The sequence below is a fragment of the Medicago sativa genome, chromosome 7 (assembly GCF_051527215.1).
Source record: "Medicago sativa cultivar Bolivia chromosome 7, Bolivia_mono, whole genome shotgun sequence".
NCBI lineage: Eukaryota > Viridiplantae > Streptophyta > Magnoliopsida > Fabales > Fabaceae > Medicago > Medicago sativa.
This window is the reverse complement of record NC_140755.1, coordinates 78,778,843-78,798,171: the sequence shown is the minus strand read 5'-3', so window position 1 is coordinate 78,798,171 and position 19,329 is coordinate 78,778,843. Positions and strand designations below refer to the sequence as shown.

General features: G+C 31.3%; 2 protein-coding genes across 2 annotated transcripts; one reads left to right on the top strand and one right to left on the bottom strand.

The window, feature by feature from the left end:
• Positions 1–1,901: 1,901 nt before the first annotated feature.
• On the bottom strand, positions 1,902–6,174 carry LOC146908891 (inositol diphosphatase DSP3-like). Its single transcript, XM_085726002.1, has 5 exons — positions 5,787–6,174; positions 5,610–5,703; positions 4,860–4,917; positions 4,691–4,734; positions 1,902–2,346 (listed from the first exon to the last, which is right to left on the bottom strand). Exons 1-5 carry the CDS (start codon positions 5,942–5,944, stop codon positions 2,092–2,094), a joined length of 609 nt encoding a protein of 202 aa, XP_085582128.1. The 5' UTR covers positions 5,945–6,174; the 3' UTR covers positions 1,902–2,091.
• A 7,347-nt stretch (positions 6,175–13,521) lies between these two features.
• Positions 13,522–14,916, top strand: PSAL (photosystem I subunit l). Its single transcript, XM_085726001.1, has 2 exons — positions 13,522–13,731; positions 14,308–14,916. Exons 1-2 carry the CDS (start codon positions 13,579–13,581, stop codon positions 14,797–14,799), a joined length of 645 nt encoding a protein of 214 aa, XP_085582127.1. The 5' UTR covers positions 13,522–13,578; the 3' UTR covers positions 14,800–14,916.
• Positions 14,917–19,329: the final 4,413 nt, after the last annotated feature.

Here is a 19,329-nt window from a genome sequence, read left to right as displayed (position 1 = left end):
ACCTCGAGAACAACATCTTATACTCTTTTATAACTTTCCAACCTTTCTTATTCTATGTTACGTTTATTAGATTTTTTAAAAAGATTATAAATTCCACCTCTCATATACATAGTTGAGTTTTAATAAAAGGATTACTTCATTTGCTTAAATATTATTATATGTTTAGTTTTTAGCATTTATGTATCCATTTCTTAAAATCCTATTTGAGTAAAAAAAACTTTATATCCTATTGAAATTCCTTAATTAATCAGTTTCAGGACTACATTGCCCTTATTTAAATAACTAAATAATCAATTTCTACTATATTAGCCATTGCAAAGACATGAAAAAGATAAAAGTTCACTTTCTTTGGGTTAGGAAGATATGGAGGAGAACGAAGGAGATCAATTTATTCATCCTCCGTTGGAAGACTAAGATATATATAATATCTCTTTTTAAGTTTCCTTTTTTTATTTATGGCATTTACTTTTCATTATCTTTAAACAAAAAATCATCATTTTTTTTGTTCTTACATCTAAATGAAGATTATATTATATAGCATATCTTACCTCAAAGGATGTTCAATAACTAATATCAACCACCATAGAAGAATCCACTATGAAGAACATTTGAAAATTCTTTAGAAAGATTATTTTAAATAGCATATCTCCTATCTCAAAAAGGTGCTCATTGAAACTAAATTGATCACATCCATTGATTTCTATATATAGTTGATTGTCAAGAGCAATTTGTTTTATCTATTTCTTTATATTCTATACTCACTCGATGAGGGGAAAAATAGAAACAATATTGAATTATTTTTTGAAAATCAAAGAATAACTTAACACGCCTACTAAAAATTTAATTTTCAATAATTTTTTATTAAAAACATTTTAATCAAACCCGTGCAACGCACGGGTTATATACCTAGTATATAGTATAGTATAGTAGATGTGTTTTGAAGGTGTGTGGAATATGTATTTTGAGAGATGCCACCTAAGAATATAATTGACAAAGTGTCAAGAGGATAGTGGATGCACTAATGTTAGTTCACGTTCACTACACACATACACCGACTCTTTCTCACCTATAAAAAAAACAATTTTTAGTCAATCACCCATGCAATGTAACAGCCATTTTAATAAATCCATTAAAAACAATTTCTTTAATCCATTAAAAATAAATTATTAAAAACATGTGTGGTCAAGTTTTGATTCCATAAACAACTAACATTGAAGTAAAAATTACTTAAATCAACTATGGATTGATTAAATCTTAGACGACACTTTGATCCCACAAAGAGTAATTTAGTGTACCCATTTTAGTTGCTCCCATTAGATGCTCTAAGAATGTGTTTGCGGGAGTCGAGTTGTGTGTTGTTCTCCCCAATAAACTCAACTCCTTTTAAGCAACTAAGTCACAGAGTTTAAATTTTTTACATCCTTTTATATTGGTTATAATGAAGTCATTGAAGTGCTTGCTAATGATATATGACATTTTGAATCTTGCTTGTGTACTTTGGTGGAACATGTGCCTCCTCAGGTGGAATTGATTCTCCAGCTAAGGGTAGCTTAGTCTACTCTGTTCTTTCAGTTCTAAAATAATGTGAATCTTCTTTGGTACAAGTCGTGGTACTACTTTGGTTAAAGCATTATTAACTTACTTTCCTTAAAAATTAACAGTAAGTATGACACTATTAAGACTGCAACCTCTAAAAAATCATAGGTTGAGTTTCAGCCTCCATTTTGCAGAGTTATCAATGCACTTCTTTCATTCTTTTTATACAAAAAAAGAATGAATGAATAAAGGATGTGTATCCAAATGGATCCAATCCTTGGAACAAAAGAATAAAATTTTATACATAGCCTACAATTAATATATGTGGCTTCAGAATCCTACAATTAATCTCATAACTCAGCCGCTGAATAAAAAAATATATGTATTTGCACCACTGTATCTGTGTGAGATGTTTAAAACAATTAAATTGCATGCAATAGCAGCACTCAAAAGATCTTTGAAAAGCCTAAGGATAATAATGTTCAGTCACTCCAAGCAACTACTTTGAAGTATAAATTCTACCCAATCAAATAATGGAGTTGGAACCCGGTGCAGCTAAAATGATGTCAGCCGGGGACTCTGTAAATTCTCATCTTGGTACATCAACCTGCGCTTCTTTGAAGCACCTTGGTACTGGTAGATGATGCTGTAAAGACACTGCCTAAGACTTACGAGGTCAAACCTCTCTATAAATGTTAAATCCGCTGCCCTGGATTTAACACCAGCAAATCGCTGATACTCCTCAAACGCGGAAGACAAACACCAATTCTGCAACTTTCTGAAGCAGCCAACAAGGCAACCTGTCCTATGCTGCATAAAGATGAAAAATCATCATTAGAATTATAGAATTATAGGATATCTATACCTATTAATAAAGGCAATACATTGTTTTGGTGTAGCCTATTTTTGTGCCAATTTTGCCCCTAAAATGAAAATATCATTCCACTTTCTACCCTTCACGGTAAGCAACTGCTTAAATGGTTACAAAAGAAACCGCTACTGTCACAAATACTACCCTTGCAGTTTCTCTTTTTTCTTTCTTTCTTTTGGTACCTTGCAGTTTCTTTGCTTTTTAGAAGCGACATATATGAATGAGGAGGGAGGATATTACAACTGGAAACAAAAATTTGCAGATTGAAAGTAATAGCCTATTTACCTACTCTGAAAAGGTAACGTTCATGTATAGTTCAATGTTATGAGAGGGACTCATATGACAATGGTTCTAAAGGATCTCATACTATCATTTTTCGATTTACTCTAATGCCATTTTTGTTTTTTAATTATTGTCTCTTTTTTGGTTATTTGTTTTTTTTTTGAAGAAGTTTTTTGGGTCATTTAATATACGTGATCATTTTTTAATTGTCTTTTGTTTACTGCTGTAATTATTAATGTTGGTGCATTTTTTATACCTTTCTAATATATATTTGGTTAAATGTAAATAAGTGTGTGTTTGTGTCTGTGTGCTTCATGTGTTTCTATGTTTAAAGTACTTTCATTTGAAATAGAGATGAATGACTCTTTGTAGCTTTTATTTTCTTTAGATCTGGTGGAATTGAAGAGAAAACTTTGGTGCTCATATGGGTACTTGGTAGCCCTACGTCCTCATTAGACTTGAGATAGGTTAAAAGTATTTCTTAATTTTTTTACTTACAGTTTGCACTCAAATTAAATTTGCATTTTGGCCTATTTTACTTTCATTTTTACAATTTGTGAACCGTTATTTCAGAGAAATTGTTTTATCCTTTGTGTCCAACTTTACTTTGGGTGTATTGTATTTGTGTTTTAAAAGACTATTTTGGCAAAAAGAATGTCTTAAATATTTTATATAACTATGAAAACAAAGTTTTCCTTATAGGTAAATTGAAGTTTTCTTATCATTGAAAGCTCTATGTTAGTTATGTTCTTAGTTAAAATTCTCTCATCAATCTTCTGTTAAATTCTGTTAAATCTAAGTATGTTCCTTACACGGTTTCAAGTGGTCAACACAATAACACGATGCAAGATGTTTGTATTATTCTTAAAAATAATATTTAAAAGTCAATATGCTTTGTAAATGATACATACAAGTTCACATTAAAATTTTGGAATCATCTTAAGAGCAAGTATATATGCTATGCTTTTTTATCTTGAATATATCAAATAATATTTAAAAGTCAATATGCTATGTAAATGATACTTACAAGTACACATTCAAATTTTGGAATCATCTTAAGAGCAAGTATATATACTATGTTTTTTATATTTTGAATATCATATTTCCATCCCATATGAGGATGATTTATAGGTTCAATATCTCCTATATCAAGTGGAAGGGATGAGAGATTGAGACGAGTGAAGGAGTTGAAGAAGAAGAGAGCAGAAGAAGATCAAGTGGAACGAAAAAGAAGAATTTGAAGTTATCGAAAAATGGTGTTACATTATCGACAACAAAAATGATGTCATTTTTTAAAGGTTTACATTATCGATAATCATTTTTTGATTCAAACGTTTAGTACAACCAAGAGAAATAAAAGAATGAGTCGCAACCATATCAATAATAGCAATCAATTGAGTGTTCTTAATAAAATATATACCTCTAAATAATTAGAATCAAATGTTTTTATATGAAAACATGTCTCTAAAAACTTCATTGAATAATTGATATATCGAGAAAATGCTTGGTTGTATGGTCGTGTAGCTAAGCAAGCAAACAACGATTGAGAGATAGGTCAATAGGACAGTTGTATGGTCGTGTCATGTGTGGCCATGAGAGAGAGACATGGCGGGATTTGAATCCTAGGATAGGAAAGGAGGGTGCATGAATGAAAAAAAGGGCAGGGGTCGTTGTATGCAGGCGCTCTTGCCTTCTATTTCTCCAAGATTTCTCAAACAACAACATCAATTATATGCCCCAGTTTAATTAACATTCCACTTGCTATGCTACATTGACTTTTTCAATCAAAAATATCTCAAAGTATGTAATTTTCTCCAAGATATATCAAGAAAAATAAACCAACATTGATGTTGAAAAACATACTGTTTATGAGTTACATGCGTTAGCACAGTAGAAAGAGCGGACAGACGGGCACGGGAGTGCCCGTCTGGACGCTAGTAAAAACATAAAATTAGAAGGAATAAAACCAATGAGATGATAAATTTGCAAGTCAATCTATACCTTTCCTTGTTTGCAATGAACCAAAATAGGGTGATTTCTCACATCTGAAAGCACACATAATTAAGGAATTAGTCATCTAATAAGCGCAAGAAGCACCAAACTTAAAAAAATATATAAATACTAAAAATTTGCATCTCAACGTCGAATAAGCTTGATTCAAATTCATTACCAACTAAAACTTTCAAAGCCTCCATAATAGAATCCCTCAGAGCAGGTAAGGAAACTTCCTGCAAAGGGCAAATAACACATAGGGTCAATAATTCCAATAACAAAGGCAGACGAAACCAAAACTCGGTCAAGAATCCACATGCTTCAAACTTCATAATCCTCCACAAACATGACAATAACTAAAACCAACTCATATTTATGATAAACTCCAAATTTCCCTTTCCTTTACCGAGGCATGCTAACTTGTACCATGGCCACTAGTTAAGAAAATAGAAACTGTTTGTTGAAAGTAAAAATATTTCAACTATCACAAAGTTGAATATACCACTTTTCACCACTTCATGAAAATTTCGAGATTAGTTTTCTTAACTAGTGCCTCAGACACACTTTTTAGCATTCCCCATCCCGAACCCTAAATAGCCAACCAAACATAAACCCATAATCTAATTTCCTTCAAACAAACAATCACATAAAGCAAAATTTAAACTTTAGTTATTATACATATGATATCGATGAAATTTTCCTTAAAAAGTCCGGCACAAAGGTAAAAGACCAATCACCAAAAGAATAAAGTTACAAACAAACAATTTTTTTTTACTAAAATTAAAAGTAAAAAAGTGATATATTTACAAGACTAATCATAGTATGATATCATGTTTAAACCTATTTCAATTAATCACAAACCTTAAACAACATTCAAATAGCATAAGCATGTTTAAACACATATGTAACGATATGAATATTTTTTTACCGTTTTGCCCTCGATTCCAAATTGAAAAAGACGAATATTCTGCTCCTTTAAGAACTCCAAATTCTCTTCGGGATAGGGTTCAGGACACAAGTATCTGCATAAATTCACGAATAAATAACATCAATATCAATAATAAACAAAAAAAAAACGGTTCTTGAAAGGAAAAAAAAAACTAACATGATAGAGCGAAGGTTGAGGGTTTGAAGAAAGGGAAAACTGGAAGGTTTAGGAAGACTAGATCGATAAATGCAATCTTCAACCATGGAGAAATTTGGTGGAGGAATCAAAACGTCGTCGTCTTCATCAATGTTTTCAACTTCAACTATCATCCCCATTATTATTCAATTGAATGTGTATATAGTGTTTGTGTGCGTGTAAACGAGGATTCGGATTCGGATTCAGAGAGAATCTTCTAATGCTATAAATTGTTGAATGAATGTTCCATCTTCTAAATGCTATAAATTTTTAGTTCTTATATAAGAATAAGGATTTATGATGCGGTGTCGTTTTGAATGAAGCGAGGTTTTCTGAATCTTGAAACGGATTTACAACTAAGATTACTATTGGCGGGGTCCGAGGAAACCGCACCGAATATTGCCAATTTTTTAATTCATTAATTATTTTTCGATTTTGTTTTTTTATTATTATTTATTTATTTATTTATTTATTATGGGATTCTAGAACTACTCTTTTATTGGTTCTTCACATTCTTTAAACCTAACGAATTGCATAAAATAGCGTAATTTTGTTGGATGTATGGTTAAAAAAAATTATTGTTTTTTTTTTACTGAAGAAAAGATTATTGTATTGTTTGTTTTATGTAAATTAAATTGAGAAGATAATGGTAAATGCCAGCAACGATATTTGTCATCAATCAATATCTTTTTTAAACTTTTACCGAATGAATGATATATCGGAACAAACTCCAATTGTGTGATGGAAATTGGATAAGTTTGTTATATGGCTGTTTCTTTTTATTTTAATAGAAAAAACAACCAAATGCTTGACCAAAAAATAACAGAAAAAAACAACCAATAAATTTTTACAAGGCTGTTGTGGATGAATTATTTTTTGAGACAGTTTTAGTTTTAATTTTTTTTTTAAGGGTTTTTACTTTTAAGTTTATCATTTATTCCCTTTCAAGAAAAAGTTTATCATTTATTTATAATTTGGTTGCTATAAATATATATGTATATGTGCCCTTACAACCCCCTCAAAAAAATGTATTTGTACCCTCTTTTTTTTTTGAAGAAGCAAATGTATTTGTACCCTTAAAAATTCAATTTTTTTTTAAATTTAAGATTAAACCTATATTATAATTTTAAGGAACTAGAAAAATTAAATTAGTTGGTGATTGGATACGATATCGAGTTTTCAAAATAAATAAAATTGAGGAACTAAAATCTTTACTACAATTTTAGTCAATCTTTTTTTTAAACCAATTTTCCTGAGATGTTATAAAACTAGAATAAGCAAATTAAATTTAACTGATATAATACATGCATAAGATGTGGTGGATAGACATACATGTTAGTCTCTACTAGTAAAACATAGGTAAAATGATTTAACTCATATATACAAAATATATTAAATTGACGATCAATCATAATCGTTAAAGAAAAATGTTAGTAACACTCTTTTTCTAACATTTTCTCTAACACTCACTCTCTGAATCAGGTGAAAAATTTATCCAAACCTCCGGATTCTCTAACACTCACTCACTCTCTTATGAGGTTACTTTAAAATAGAGACCAAAAGTGAAGATGAAAAACTTTTGGGGGACTAAAAGTTGAAGAAATTTTTTAGAGGATTAAAACGAAAGGTTGACATATTTATAGGGATGAAAAACATATTTAGCCCTTAAAAATTTGAGGCAAACTAGTATTCTTAAATTTTTAAAAAAAAAGTTTAGAAATTTTATAATTTAACAATACTTACAAAATAAAATATATCTATACTATATATAAAGAAAATAACATCTTTAAGCTCTTTTGGGCTAGTTTTTTCTCTTTCCAAAAACGCATTCAATTTTCAATACAAATAACACATGTAACAAATAGATAAGAATAAATTAAAATATTTAAAAGAATGTAACAAATACGGTGTGTGTGTGTGTGCGCGCGCGCGCGCGTGTACTCTTAAAAACTTTTTCTATAATAAAGATTGTTTTTTTTAAAGGCTATAATATAGATTGTTCTTGGTGTCATTAAAAAAAGAATTTAGATTATATTTTGTTTTCTTATATTGTTGGTATCATTGAAATATATAATCATAGTTAGTTTAGTGTGCTATAACTTGAAAGCAAAAAACATTTATATTTTTAGTTTTAATCAAAATCAAAAATTTATAAAAAAAAATATTGTTCATAATTTTCAAACGTTAGCGCAATAAAAAGAGCGGAAAGACGGGCACTTGTGCAATAATTTTGTGCACATCTTTTCACTAATAATAATAATAATAATAATAATAATAAAAAGTATTATTTAGATTTATTTAAGTAAGTTGGTAGGTTTAGTAGGCCCAAATTTTTTTTTGGTGACCTGTGGTTTGACAAGTTTAGCTAATAGATTTTAATGAAGCTTTGACCTTTTCTACTTCTTTTTTATTTAAGATTGGCATGGCCAAAGCTCGACGTAAGCTAGGTCATAGGTCCATGATGATTTATCTAAATTATTTTAATCCTTATATATAATGTAAAAACAATAGACCAAATATATCGGTATTTATTACTCAACTATCTTTTCTTTTTTGGAAAGGATTACTCAACTATCTATTGTGTTTAAGACCGGAAATAATATTTGCATTTAAAAAACTAAACTATTTGTTAATTACAATTTATAAGTGCCCGTATATATATAACTTTGGTTTAGATTTATAACCGGTATAATGGAAGAAGTCAAGATGAGTCGTCAGTTCATTCCAAGAGAAGTAATCTTATTTAAAGTATGCCCATCATTAAACAAGGGTATCTCTCAACTAAAATTTCAATATTAATTGTTTGCCGCATTGTAGGAATCTAACATATTTTCGCTAGATCCAATGGCCGTTGATCTTTTAGTACTTATTCCTTATCTTCGATATTTGAACTCTTCATATATATTTTTCAACAAAACTAGGCCAAGAAAAAGAAAATAAAACTACAAGCTACTCTAAGATTTGCAAGCATTCAAGGCTTGAATATGTCATTACTGAACCAAAATATGGGGTGTGTATGTTAAAATTGTAGCTCACAGATACCATATCAACCAAAAATTTAGAGTCACTTTAAACTACAAAGTTTGTAAACCCATGTATTGTTGCTTTTTGCATTCTCATGTACATACTTTGTATTTTAGCAGGAAGGGTATTACAATCTCCAATCTTTTACATATACCCTTTCAACATGCGGTCATCTGAGTCTCAAAAACTAGCACTACGATGTGCAACGTCCTTTGAATCCTTATAAGATCCATCACACTTAAATCTTTATCTGCTCGCCTTGAGAGTGCTTCTAACCATTGTAGATGGTCTCATGTAAATGGTGGTTTGCTCCCCATTCCCACATATAAAAAAGGTAGGCAAAACCCACACGTCCCATTTGGTCGTTAAGAGATGACCATGAGCCGCTATCCAGATGAAAGTATGGATTATGTGATGACCCTTTCAAGCTCAAATCTTCTTCTAGTACCCATTCATATGTTGGTCGTTAATCTATTTTAGATTATAAGTGCTTTGAACAGTAAAATGACGGGTATTTGAACGGAAGATATTTTAATTTTATTTAATTCAAGAGCTTATTTAAGGGGGAGTCCATCAAAATCTTTACTATTTGGACCAACAAGTGTTGGTAAATACTCATGCTTAGTCATTTTGACAACAAACAGAAAAAATTCAATGTCTAGGATGATTTTTTTACGCATGTCTAATATTGTTTTGGATACCAATAACATGTATTATTTTTATAACTAAAATACCTCATCCATTAAGAAACAAAACAAAGAGACAAGTCACGTACAAAAGAATGTACTGACACATGGCAAGAATTTCTTTTATCCAAAACCCATCTATTTTTTTTCCCTATTGCACTTTTGGCCATTTCATGGGCTACTTGTTGGATATGATCATCCAAACTAAAATATCATTGTGAATTAATCACTTTTAAAAAACAGAGAGGAGTGGAACAATATTTTTTTTTTCTTTTAATTTATGTGTACCAATAATATAAAAAGGATTTTACAGACTTTTAATTGCATCTGACAATTTTTTTTTTGATGAATTTAACAGTTTAAATATGACACAATATTTTTTTACAGCCTCGTAAAAAAAAATTGGGAAAAAGAATATTGAAGTGTTTTTCTCATAAAAAGAATTTTAAAAACAAAGGATTTAAGATGGTGGGCTGCTGAGAGTGGTCTAATTGCTTATCTACAAAACTTTATGGTCAAATTAATTATTTTGGACGGTCAAGTTAATGTGGCAAACAAACTTTTGATGTCACTAAAATTGTCATCTTTCCCCCAATGAAGCAACCAAATGAATAAAAAATATTCATAAAAAAGCAAGTAAAGTCAAACAAATTCTTATGGAGTATTCAAAAGGATGTTCCAAAACTAATAAAGAAAAGTATTTTTTTTTTTATTGTGTTGTATTGGGTAAACGTGGAGTATGGACCAAGTAATAGAATTATACGTCAAAAATATCGTCAAAGCTTTCTGCTGACTAACTAGCTCATTTTTCTTTTTTAGCACTATTTGGTTTTCGCAGCCCCTATGTTTAACAATTCACTTTTTTCTACACCTTACATGCTGATAAATTATTTTCAATAATGTGAATCGGTCAAAAAGATAGAGGAATCACGTTTGGGTGACTTGAAAATTATAAGGAATTGTGCTCATGAATCCATTCTGTCCAATATAGATGTAAGAACACATAAAAAGTGAAAATTTTAATTGTCTTTTTTTAATTATCATTTCACGGGTTGTTTAGTTGCATGAAAGGATAAGGAGACAATAGAATAAGGATTATTCGATAAAAGTAGTTTGGTCAAGCCATTTTAAAAAAAAAAAAAGTAGTTTGGCCACGTTTATAAGCAAATATTCATTTTCTAAGTTTATTGTAGAACATATGTATTTAGACTATAGTATAATTTAGATACATCAATTATTTAATGAATACAAAAATAGATTATTTGCTTATAAATGTGATCAAAAAGAGTAGGAATGACATGATAGCCATTTATTCTAAGGTGTGTTTGATGAGTTTATTGTAGAACATATGTATTTAGACTATAGTATAATTTAGATACATCAATTATTTAATGAATACAAAAATAGATTATTTGCTTATAAATGTGATCAAAAAGAGTAGGAATGACATGATAGCCATTTATTCTAAGGTGTGTTTGATGCAAACATGAGAAAAAACAAGATAACATTATCTACTACTTTTAAGAAAATATTTAACACTTTTGACTATATAGAGACAAAATATGATAAACTTGGATAAATTTATCACAACTTATTGTCTCATCAAATACTAGATTAAGACGTGACATGATACAATTATCCGATATCAAAAACTAAATTTTAAGTAGAGAGAATAAATACCACATTATGATCGGATCTCTTATATCTTATGCCATCTAAATCGAACATTATATTTATCGTTTTCGTGCGTGCTTGTATCAAACACCTCCTAAGAAATCTCATTTAAAAGCAATTAAGCACATACTTAGATAGTTCCACGCAACATGAAGTATGGGCTATGGTGTCCCAAGGGTTGTGACCGTAGTCTTATTGGTTATTCTGACTCCAACTTTTCTAGTTGCAAAATAGATAGGAAAATAATTATCGATACTTGTCACTTATTTGGTATATATACCACTGGCCTCTTGCATATCAAGAAACAAGTGAGTGTTACCTTGTCTAATGTCGAGGAAGAATATGTTGATGTCGAGAGCTATTGCGTCCAAATTATTTGGCTGAAGCAACAACTTAAAACTTCAACATATTCCAATCAAATGTGACAACACCGGTCAATTTGACGAAAAACTCATATTACGTTCAAGAACTAAACATATAAAAATTTAACATATCATTTCTAATTACAAGATCATGTTGAAAAAGTTGATGGTGTATTCAAGCATGTTGTCACAAAAAATCAATCAGTTGACTTTTTGACTAAGTCGCTCACTTCATACATCTTTTTCAATATTCGTCGATCGGGAACTTGACATCCTAGATGTCTGTCTCTTGTGTTGAATCAATTTCTATTTGTTTTATGTCTTTTTGAGCTCTAACATTTTTATGTACTAAGCAACAAGTAGTACATTATTTTATCGAGCTCTAACATTTACTTAATGGATAACATGCACATGTCAAAAACATCTCTGGTGCGGCAATATGTCTAATTTCTCTATGAATGCTGACATTTTTTATGGTTAGAAGAGCCAATTTTATCTGACATGTTGAGGCTTGCTTACAGTTTAACTTGTATTGGTAAATTTAAAGAATGTGCTATCTAGCACTAGATTATCATGTGCTTTCTATGCCTGAAGTCAAAATGAGAGATTCTGAATTTGAAGCTAATTTTTTTCTTACAAATTATGATGTGCTTTATGTATGCATGTTAATATGATGATCCACCTCTTAGGTTTCCACAAAGTCCCAACATGAGGTTTCGATAAAATTACATGCAATATATTACCACTTTGGTGGAGAATCTGAAATAAATATGAAGAAGGTGGAACTCAACCACAACATTTCTCTGTGAGGAATGTTTTGACCCATCATGATTGTAGATGGCGGGTGCAATCTGTCATAGTAGAGTCGACTTCTTCATTCCTTAAATCTATTGAAACTAGAAGATGTGACATGAAAATAAATTAAAAAAAAGAAAAGAAATGATATGGAAAAGACTCTTAAAGGGGAAGATGATTCCTACATCAAAAGAAAAAAAAAACCTATAATTCTTTAAAAGAGGTGGAATGAAATTTTTTTAAACATATACATTGTTTTTTTAAGGGTTATGCTAACGAGTGCCTAAGGGCACTAACTAAGGAAACAAAAAATGGTAAGTTTGCGTTGAATTCAACAATTTTTGAATTTTTCAAAAGTCAAATCTATCACTTTTCACCATTTTCCAATATAACATTTTTAAATTTGTCCTCTTAACCAATGTCCTAAGGGCACTCTTTAGCATTTCCTTTTTTTAATTACTCCCTCCGTCCCTCAATAGATGACCTATTTGACAATATACATTATTGACTTGACATACTTTGACCATATTTTTCTACTAATTCACAAAGATAAATAATATCATGTAAAATGTTGTTGGATTCGTATCGATGAATATTTTTAAAATATTAAATTTTCATAATTTTTTTTAGTAGAGAATTGAAGATATCAAAGATAAAATATATGCATTGGTACGTGTGTCGAAGTCAACTAGGTCATCTATTGAGGGACGGAGGGAGTACCACTTTTTGTTATATTTCAGTTCGGAGGGAGAATGCAAACATTTCTTTTCCAAATCCTAAAAAGGTGAAACTCACATAATAATGTCTTTAATAAAAGTGTCATCGACAATTCACTGTCGTTGAAAAATGTCAAACGACGATTAACCGTTGCTGATAAAAGAGAATGAACAATTTCACGAGTGAGAAGAATAATTTTCTCCTTAAACGACTCGTCAAGCATAGATTTGTGGCTTGATATGTGGACTTTCAAAGATGGGCTATTTTTACTCAACCCGAACCGGTCCATAAAAACAAAAATATCAGTCAAAATATGAAAGGTTGGATTTTGGATAAAGGGATAAGATATTGAAATGCATATCAGCCAATGAGAAGTGAGGGACTTCAACAGCCACAAACCTTGAATTTGCATTGAACTATGGAAGTACTTAGCCACTCTGGTCCCTCATTTCAACCAGTGTGTGTAACAACAACTCTCTGTGCTGCTCCACTTGTGGAATCAACAGAACTTAAGTCATGGCAGCTGCTTCTCCTATGGCAAGCCAACTCAAGTCCAGCTTCACTAGACCTTTGGTCACACCTAGGGGACTTTGTGGCTCTTCCCCACTCCATCAGTTGCCTTCTAGAAGGCAATTTAACTTCACTGTTAAGGCAATCCAATCTGAAAAGGTATGCTACTTCCTCCTATTACCTATGTATACTCTCTTTGTTTAGTCATTGCTAGTCCATAATCTAGTCCACTTTATCTATCATACCATAGTTAAAATACATTAGCAAAATATATATTTGAAATTATGAACTACCCTTTATATAGTTAGTTATGTTTTTTCTTTCTTTCTAAGATACCTTAATTCATGAATTGCTTCTGTTATATGAATAATGTTGTTATAGATTAAGATTTTAAAACTATAACATGTTCATTATTTAAAGTGGTATATATATGTTGTCACGTTTATATATATGTTCATTGCTTAGGTTGGTTTGAGTAGTAAGGCTAGCTAAGTGATCAGGTGTTCTATACTTTTTGAATGAAAAACTTCTATATGTGTAATTTGTTCATCACTTGGCACCTATGACAGTAGTCAAAAACGGTATATATGAGAATGAGACTCATGAGTTCATTTCTATAATTGAATAGGATAGAAACACAACTTAACATATAAGCTTAGTCCTATAACAACTTTAACAAAAGCTTAGTCCTGAAATTGAGTCATTTATTTCAATTGGAAACTTCCATTGTTGCAGCAAAATTACCAAGTGATTCAACCAATCAACGGTGACCCATTCATTGGAAGCCTTGAAACTCCAGTTACATCAAGCCCACTTGTTGCATGGTACCTCTCCAACTTACCAGGCTACAGAACTGCAGTGAACCCACTACTTAGGGGAATTGAAGTCGGCTTAGCCCATGGATTCTTCCTCGTAGGCCCGTTCGTTAAAGCCGGGCCTCTAAGGAACACCGAATATGCCGGATCAGCAGGCTCTCTTGCAGCTGCTGGGCTTGTTGTTATCCTCAGCATTTGCCTTACAATCTATGGAGTTTCATCATTCAATGAAGGTGATGCATCAACTGCTCCATCTTTGACCTTAACAGGCCGTAAGAAGCAGCCCGATCCGCTCCAAACAGCTGATGGTTGGTCCAAGTTCACTGGTGGGTTTTTCTTTGGTGGCATTTCTGGTGTTACCTGGGCTTACTTCCTTCTTTATGTTTTGGATCTTCCTTACTTTGTCAAGTAAACAAATTAATTACTCTCTTTCTTAGTTTCTGTTGCTTTTGTGTGCTAATGAGATAATGGATGTAATTACATGCTGTACTTTATGAATCTCACTTTATTACTACAATGTTAAATTCAATACTCTCTCTTATGTTTTTCATCTTTTATTAGAATCATTGAATTATGTAAAAATTGATGGAAATGGATTCTCTGCAGTAAAAATGTGACTATAGCATGATATTGACATTAATTTGATTGATAGTTGAAATTGGTTTGCCAAGTATATGGCACGGGCTGTCTGATTTTTTTACAAAAGGTGGTGATTTACTTGACTTTGTGACTGTGGGGGATTGTGATTAAGGACAATGCATGTTTATGTTTGGTGATTCTGGACAATGAATGATGAGCCTTGTATCCAAAATGCATTCAACTTCTACATGTTGCATATCATGTTGACAGCAAAGATGGCAATTTGTTCCTAACCAAATCTTGAGTTTATGTTTGGTATCACGGTGAGTATGCCAGAATCACAATGACCCACCATGATTTTGCAGAAGCGACAAAGTATAGCTTTTGAAAAATCGCGGCAGATTATTGTGATTCTGACGTACCCACCGTGATACTAAACATAGACTAAGTAATATCTTTCTTATTTAGAATACATAGAGCTAATTGGAATGAATTTAAAGTTACTCATGAGCATTAGCAGTTATATAGTTTAATTATCATGTAGATCTTGGCTTATGCCTCACTAGAGATCAATTTTTTTCTTCTTTAAGAGATCAAAATATATGAATTCAACTTTCTATTTAATTCAACAAGGTGGTAGATATTTTTATTAAGTCTTATGCTATCGCTGAATTTGGTGCTATCATATCCCATTGTAAATCAATCTTCTCTTATTTTTATAGAAATTCTAGTGTTGGGTTTGTCTCAAGACAAACAAATGAGATTGTTCATAGTTTAGTAAAGACGGTCACAATGTTAGCTAGTTTTTGAATATTGGTGGATATACGAAATTGTGTTGAACACATTTTAAATAATAAAATGCGATAATCCTTTTTGCTTAAAAAAAAAAATCAAACTCTGCTTAGTTGATATGAAAAGTAAAATAGATCAATAACAGAAAGTGAAAAGTGATTCATTTTGATGTCTCTATCAATGTAAAACAAAAAAGAACATGACATAATGTTTGGTTGTTTTCTACTTGTGTGTAAAACACTACTTTGATTTAGGTTCATTAATTATTAGTGAAAAAATTCCTAGTGAATAATTAAATTAATTTTTCTTTTACTAGAATTAATTAGTTCCTAGTAGATAATTTTCTGATTAGTCCATGACCATGAGTAATCAACCTTATATAACATATTCCCAACTTTTTATTATAAGCAAATATATTGCGAGAGTGCAAGGGGAACTGTAAACTCATTTATAACGTACAAATTCAAACATATTGAAGACAAACAAGTGGAAAAGATTATCAATTTGAGAAAACTATTTTTGTTGTTCCTATCTTTTCCTACAATTGAATCAAGACCACGACAATCATTTGATACAAACAAACATCACTTCCAAAGGATAAGCCATTTTTCCATTAAAAAATTATATCATTCCTATGTTTGTTTGAATAATTGTGAAATTGTTGTCATGAGTTATTAATGTATTTGTTGCTATAAATGCATGTTGTAATTGTTGAGTTGTAAGTCGTAGTTCCTATTGATAGTTCCAAATATGTTATTGTTATTATGTGAAAAAAAATGATATATAATATGTCATAGGTTAATATTCTAATTGTTACTATTATTATTATTATGATGAGCAATGTTATATCTCTAGAAAAATAACATCAAGAATTCTTCAAGAATAAAGAACAGCCAATCACAATGCACTATTTGCCACAATTCAAGGAGGTGTGTCTGAAAAATAGCAAGTAAACAAATAAATCATGCAATTAAAACTTGTCAATTGTGTCTTGAAAAATTCTTGATGCTATTTTTCTAGAGAAATAGCATTTTCCTATTATGATTTGCCAGAATTAGTATGTATGTAAATACGTTTCGTGAATTTGTGATTGTATGAGTTGTGAAAGAATGATATGATTATAGGATTACATGTCATAATAGATGAATATTGAATTTATGTGATTATGAACTTATGTAACTTTGAGCATGTGTAAGTGTTAGTTGTGAGAATACAATGTTGTGTATTCGTGAATTTGTGAAAGCGGCATCATGGGAAGATTTGAATTGTGAAAATGTGAATAATATGTTGTGAATATGTGAAATTGTGACTATTTGTATATGCAAAATATGAATTATGAAATATACATGACTTAGACCCATGATGGTCCTCGTTATGGTGTGGCCTCGGATGATGGGGGAAGGTCATGTGAGGGTTCGATACTAGTGCTCATGCGAAGGTTTAACACTCAATTTGTGTGTGCCTATGTGAGGGTTGATCTTCCGTCCTTCTTTGCTTGTCATTACGAATCGTGTCACCTCATAGCACTGGTGGTTGAAAGATCATTTGTTTTTCTTAATGTTCTCTTGGGATACCTAACATTTGCTCATATTATGTTCTAATGAGTTTGTATCTAAGATCCTTGTTGATGTTTTCTTCTTTGCTCGCTATGAGCTAAAACCTTTTGTGTTGAATTATGTGAAATTTAATGACGACTTAGCTATGTTTGTGTGAATGCTTGTGTTGTTTATGCATTTTTAGCACTTGAAAAAAAAAATATATATATATATATATAAAGCATAGTCAACTTATGAGTAGATGATAATTTATTAAGTTATGAAATTGTTTAATGAATGGAACTCACTAAAATTGCTAATATGGCCGTTTGATCAATGGACAAATTGAACTAACCTAAATGCTTGGACATAAGATTGAGAGCAGTAAAGTAAATGAACTTGTATTTGTCTCAACACCAATATGTTAGTTATGAAAACGATCTCAATTTGTCCGCTTCATTACTTGTTTATTAATGAGTATACTTTCTCACCATTTGTAATTACAATTTATTTATTCTATGGGCATGTCGTTTAAAATGTCCATGAATTCTTTCTTTGTTTTTTGGTTCCAAGAGAGAACTAACAGAAACAAAACCAAAAGAAACAAACAAAAAGGACCAAACAACTAGCCCCTGGGAAGAAAGTTCCCCGAGCATCTTCGAGAGGTAACAACCCCGTAGGAGGGGTAGAATTTTTTATTTATTTAAAACATTATTCAATTAGCACAATTTTTTTATTTAATACAGAAAAATGAAACACATCCATTTGAAATTAAATTCATTACAACACATAACAAACTCGATTAACATAATGTTTATAATGAAAAAGAGAAAAAAAATATTGAAGATGAGAATTATAAGAAATAAAAAACTTATATTTAGATTTTCTACAATTTTGAATCATTACAATACTATTTTCATCGTAAAGGACAAAATATCACGGAGATAGATACGTGTCACCCAAACCATTCTTCTCTGTTGGGATCACCTTCTTCTCACGTTGAGTATTCAATACTTGCCATGATTGTAAGTTCATCAATCGCCATCCCAAAGGCTATCCAAACATTGTCTCTAAAGTGAATCACATGCACTGTTGTCGATGTGCTCAAAGATGCTCCATTTGATCGGATCCCACCCAAAGTCATCAAACCACTGTTTTGTCCTCAGACTCAAACTCTCGCACGAACTTGTCTCAACAACAATTCAAAACCCTCGCCCAATTGTTTGACCAAACAAAAACGAGTTTCGATTTGTAAACGAAGTTCTTATGCGAGTAGTTTTTGGTAGTTTTTGACTTCAGGAGTATTTTAGATCGGATATTTACATGATATTCATTAAATTCAATTTAAATAAACATTTGTGAAACACAAACTGGGAGTTTGAAGTATAGAACCATCTAATGTTAGAACCATCTAATGTTAGACAAGCAATGCAACATCCTCATTGGAGACAAGCCATATCAGAAGAGTTCAATGCTCTAATTAGGAATGGCACATGGTCCCTTGTCCCACCACCAAAGAATAAGAACATTGTTGATTGCAAGTGGTTGTTTCGAATCAAACGTAATCCAGATGGCACCATAGATCGCTACAAAGCAAGGTTGGTGGCCAAAGGCTTTACACAATGTCCTGGGGTGGACTTCAAAGAAACCTTCGCCCCTGTTGTCCGACCTCAAACCATAAAATTAATTCTTACAATTGCTTTGACAAAAGGGATCGGATATTTACATGATATTCATTAAATTCAATTTAAATAAACATTTGTGAAACACAAACTGGGAGTTTGAAGTATAGAACCATCTAATGTTAGACAAGCAATGCAACATCCTCGTTGGAGACAAGCCATATCAGAAGAGTTCAATGCTCTAATTAGGAATGGCACATGGTTGTCCCACCACCAAAGAATAAGAACATTGTTGATTGCAAGTGGTTGTTTCGAATCAAACGTAATCCAGATGGCACCATAGATCGCTACAAAGCAAGGTTGGTGGCCAAAGGCTTTACACAAGTTTTTGACTTCAGGAGTATTTTAGATCGG

What these genes read in the sequence shown, in the direction of transcription:
- LOC146908891 (XM_085726002.1), bottom strand. Translation starts at nt 5,944, where the DNA reads ATGGGGATGATAGTTGAAGTTGAAAACATTGATGAAGACGACGACGTT. An exon ending in CTCAACCTTCGCTCTATCAT is followed by an intron (nt 5,704 to 5,786) that starts GTTAGTTTTTTT and finishes GAATTTATGCAG; the next exon opens with ATACTTGTGTCCTGAACCCT. An exon ending in TTCATTGCAAACAAGGAAAG is followed by an intron (nt 2,347 to 4,690) that starts GTATAGATTGAC and finishes ATCTTTATGCAG; the next exon opens with CATAGGACAGGTTGCCTTGT.
- PSAL (XM_085726001.1), top strand. Translation starts at nt 13,579, where the DNA reads ATGGCAGCTGCTTCTCCTATGGCAAGCCAACTCAAGTCCAGCTTCACT. An exon ending in AGGCAATCCAATCTGAAAAG is followed by an intron (nt 13,732 to 14,307) that starts GTATGCTACTTC and finishes CCATTGTTGCAG; the next exon opens with CAAAATTACCAAGTGATTCA.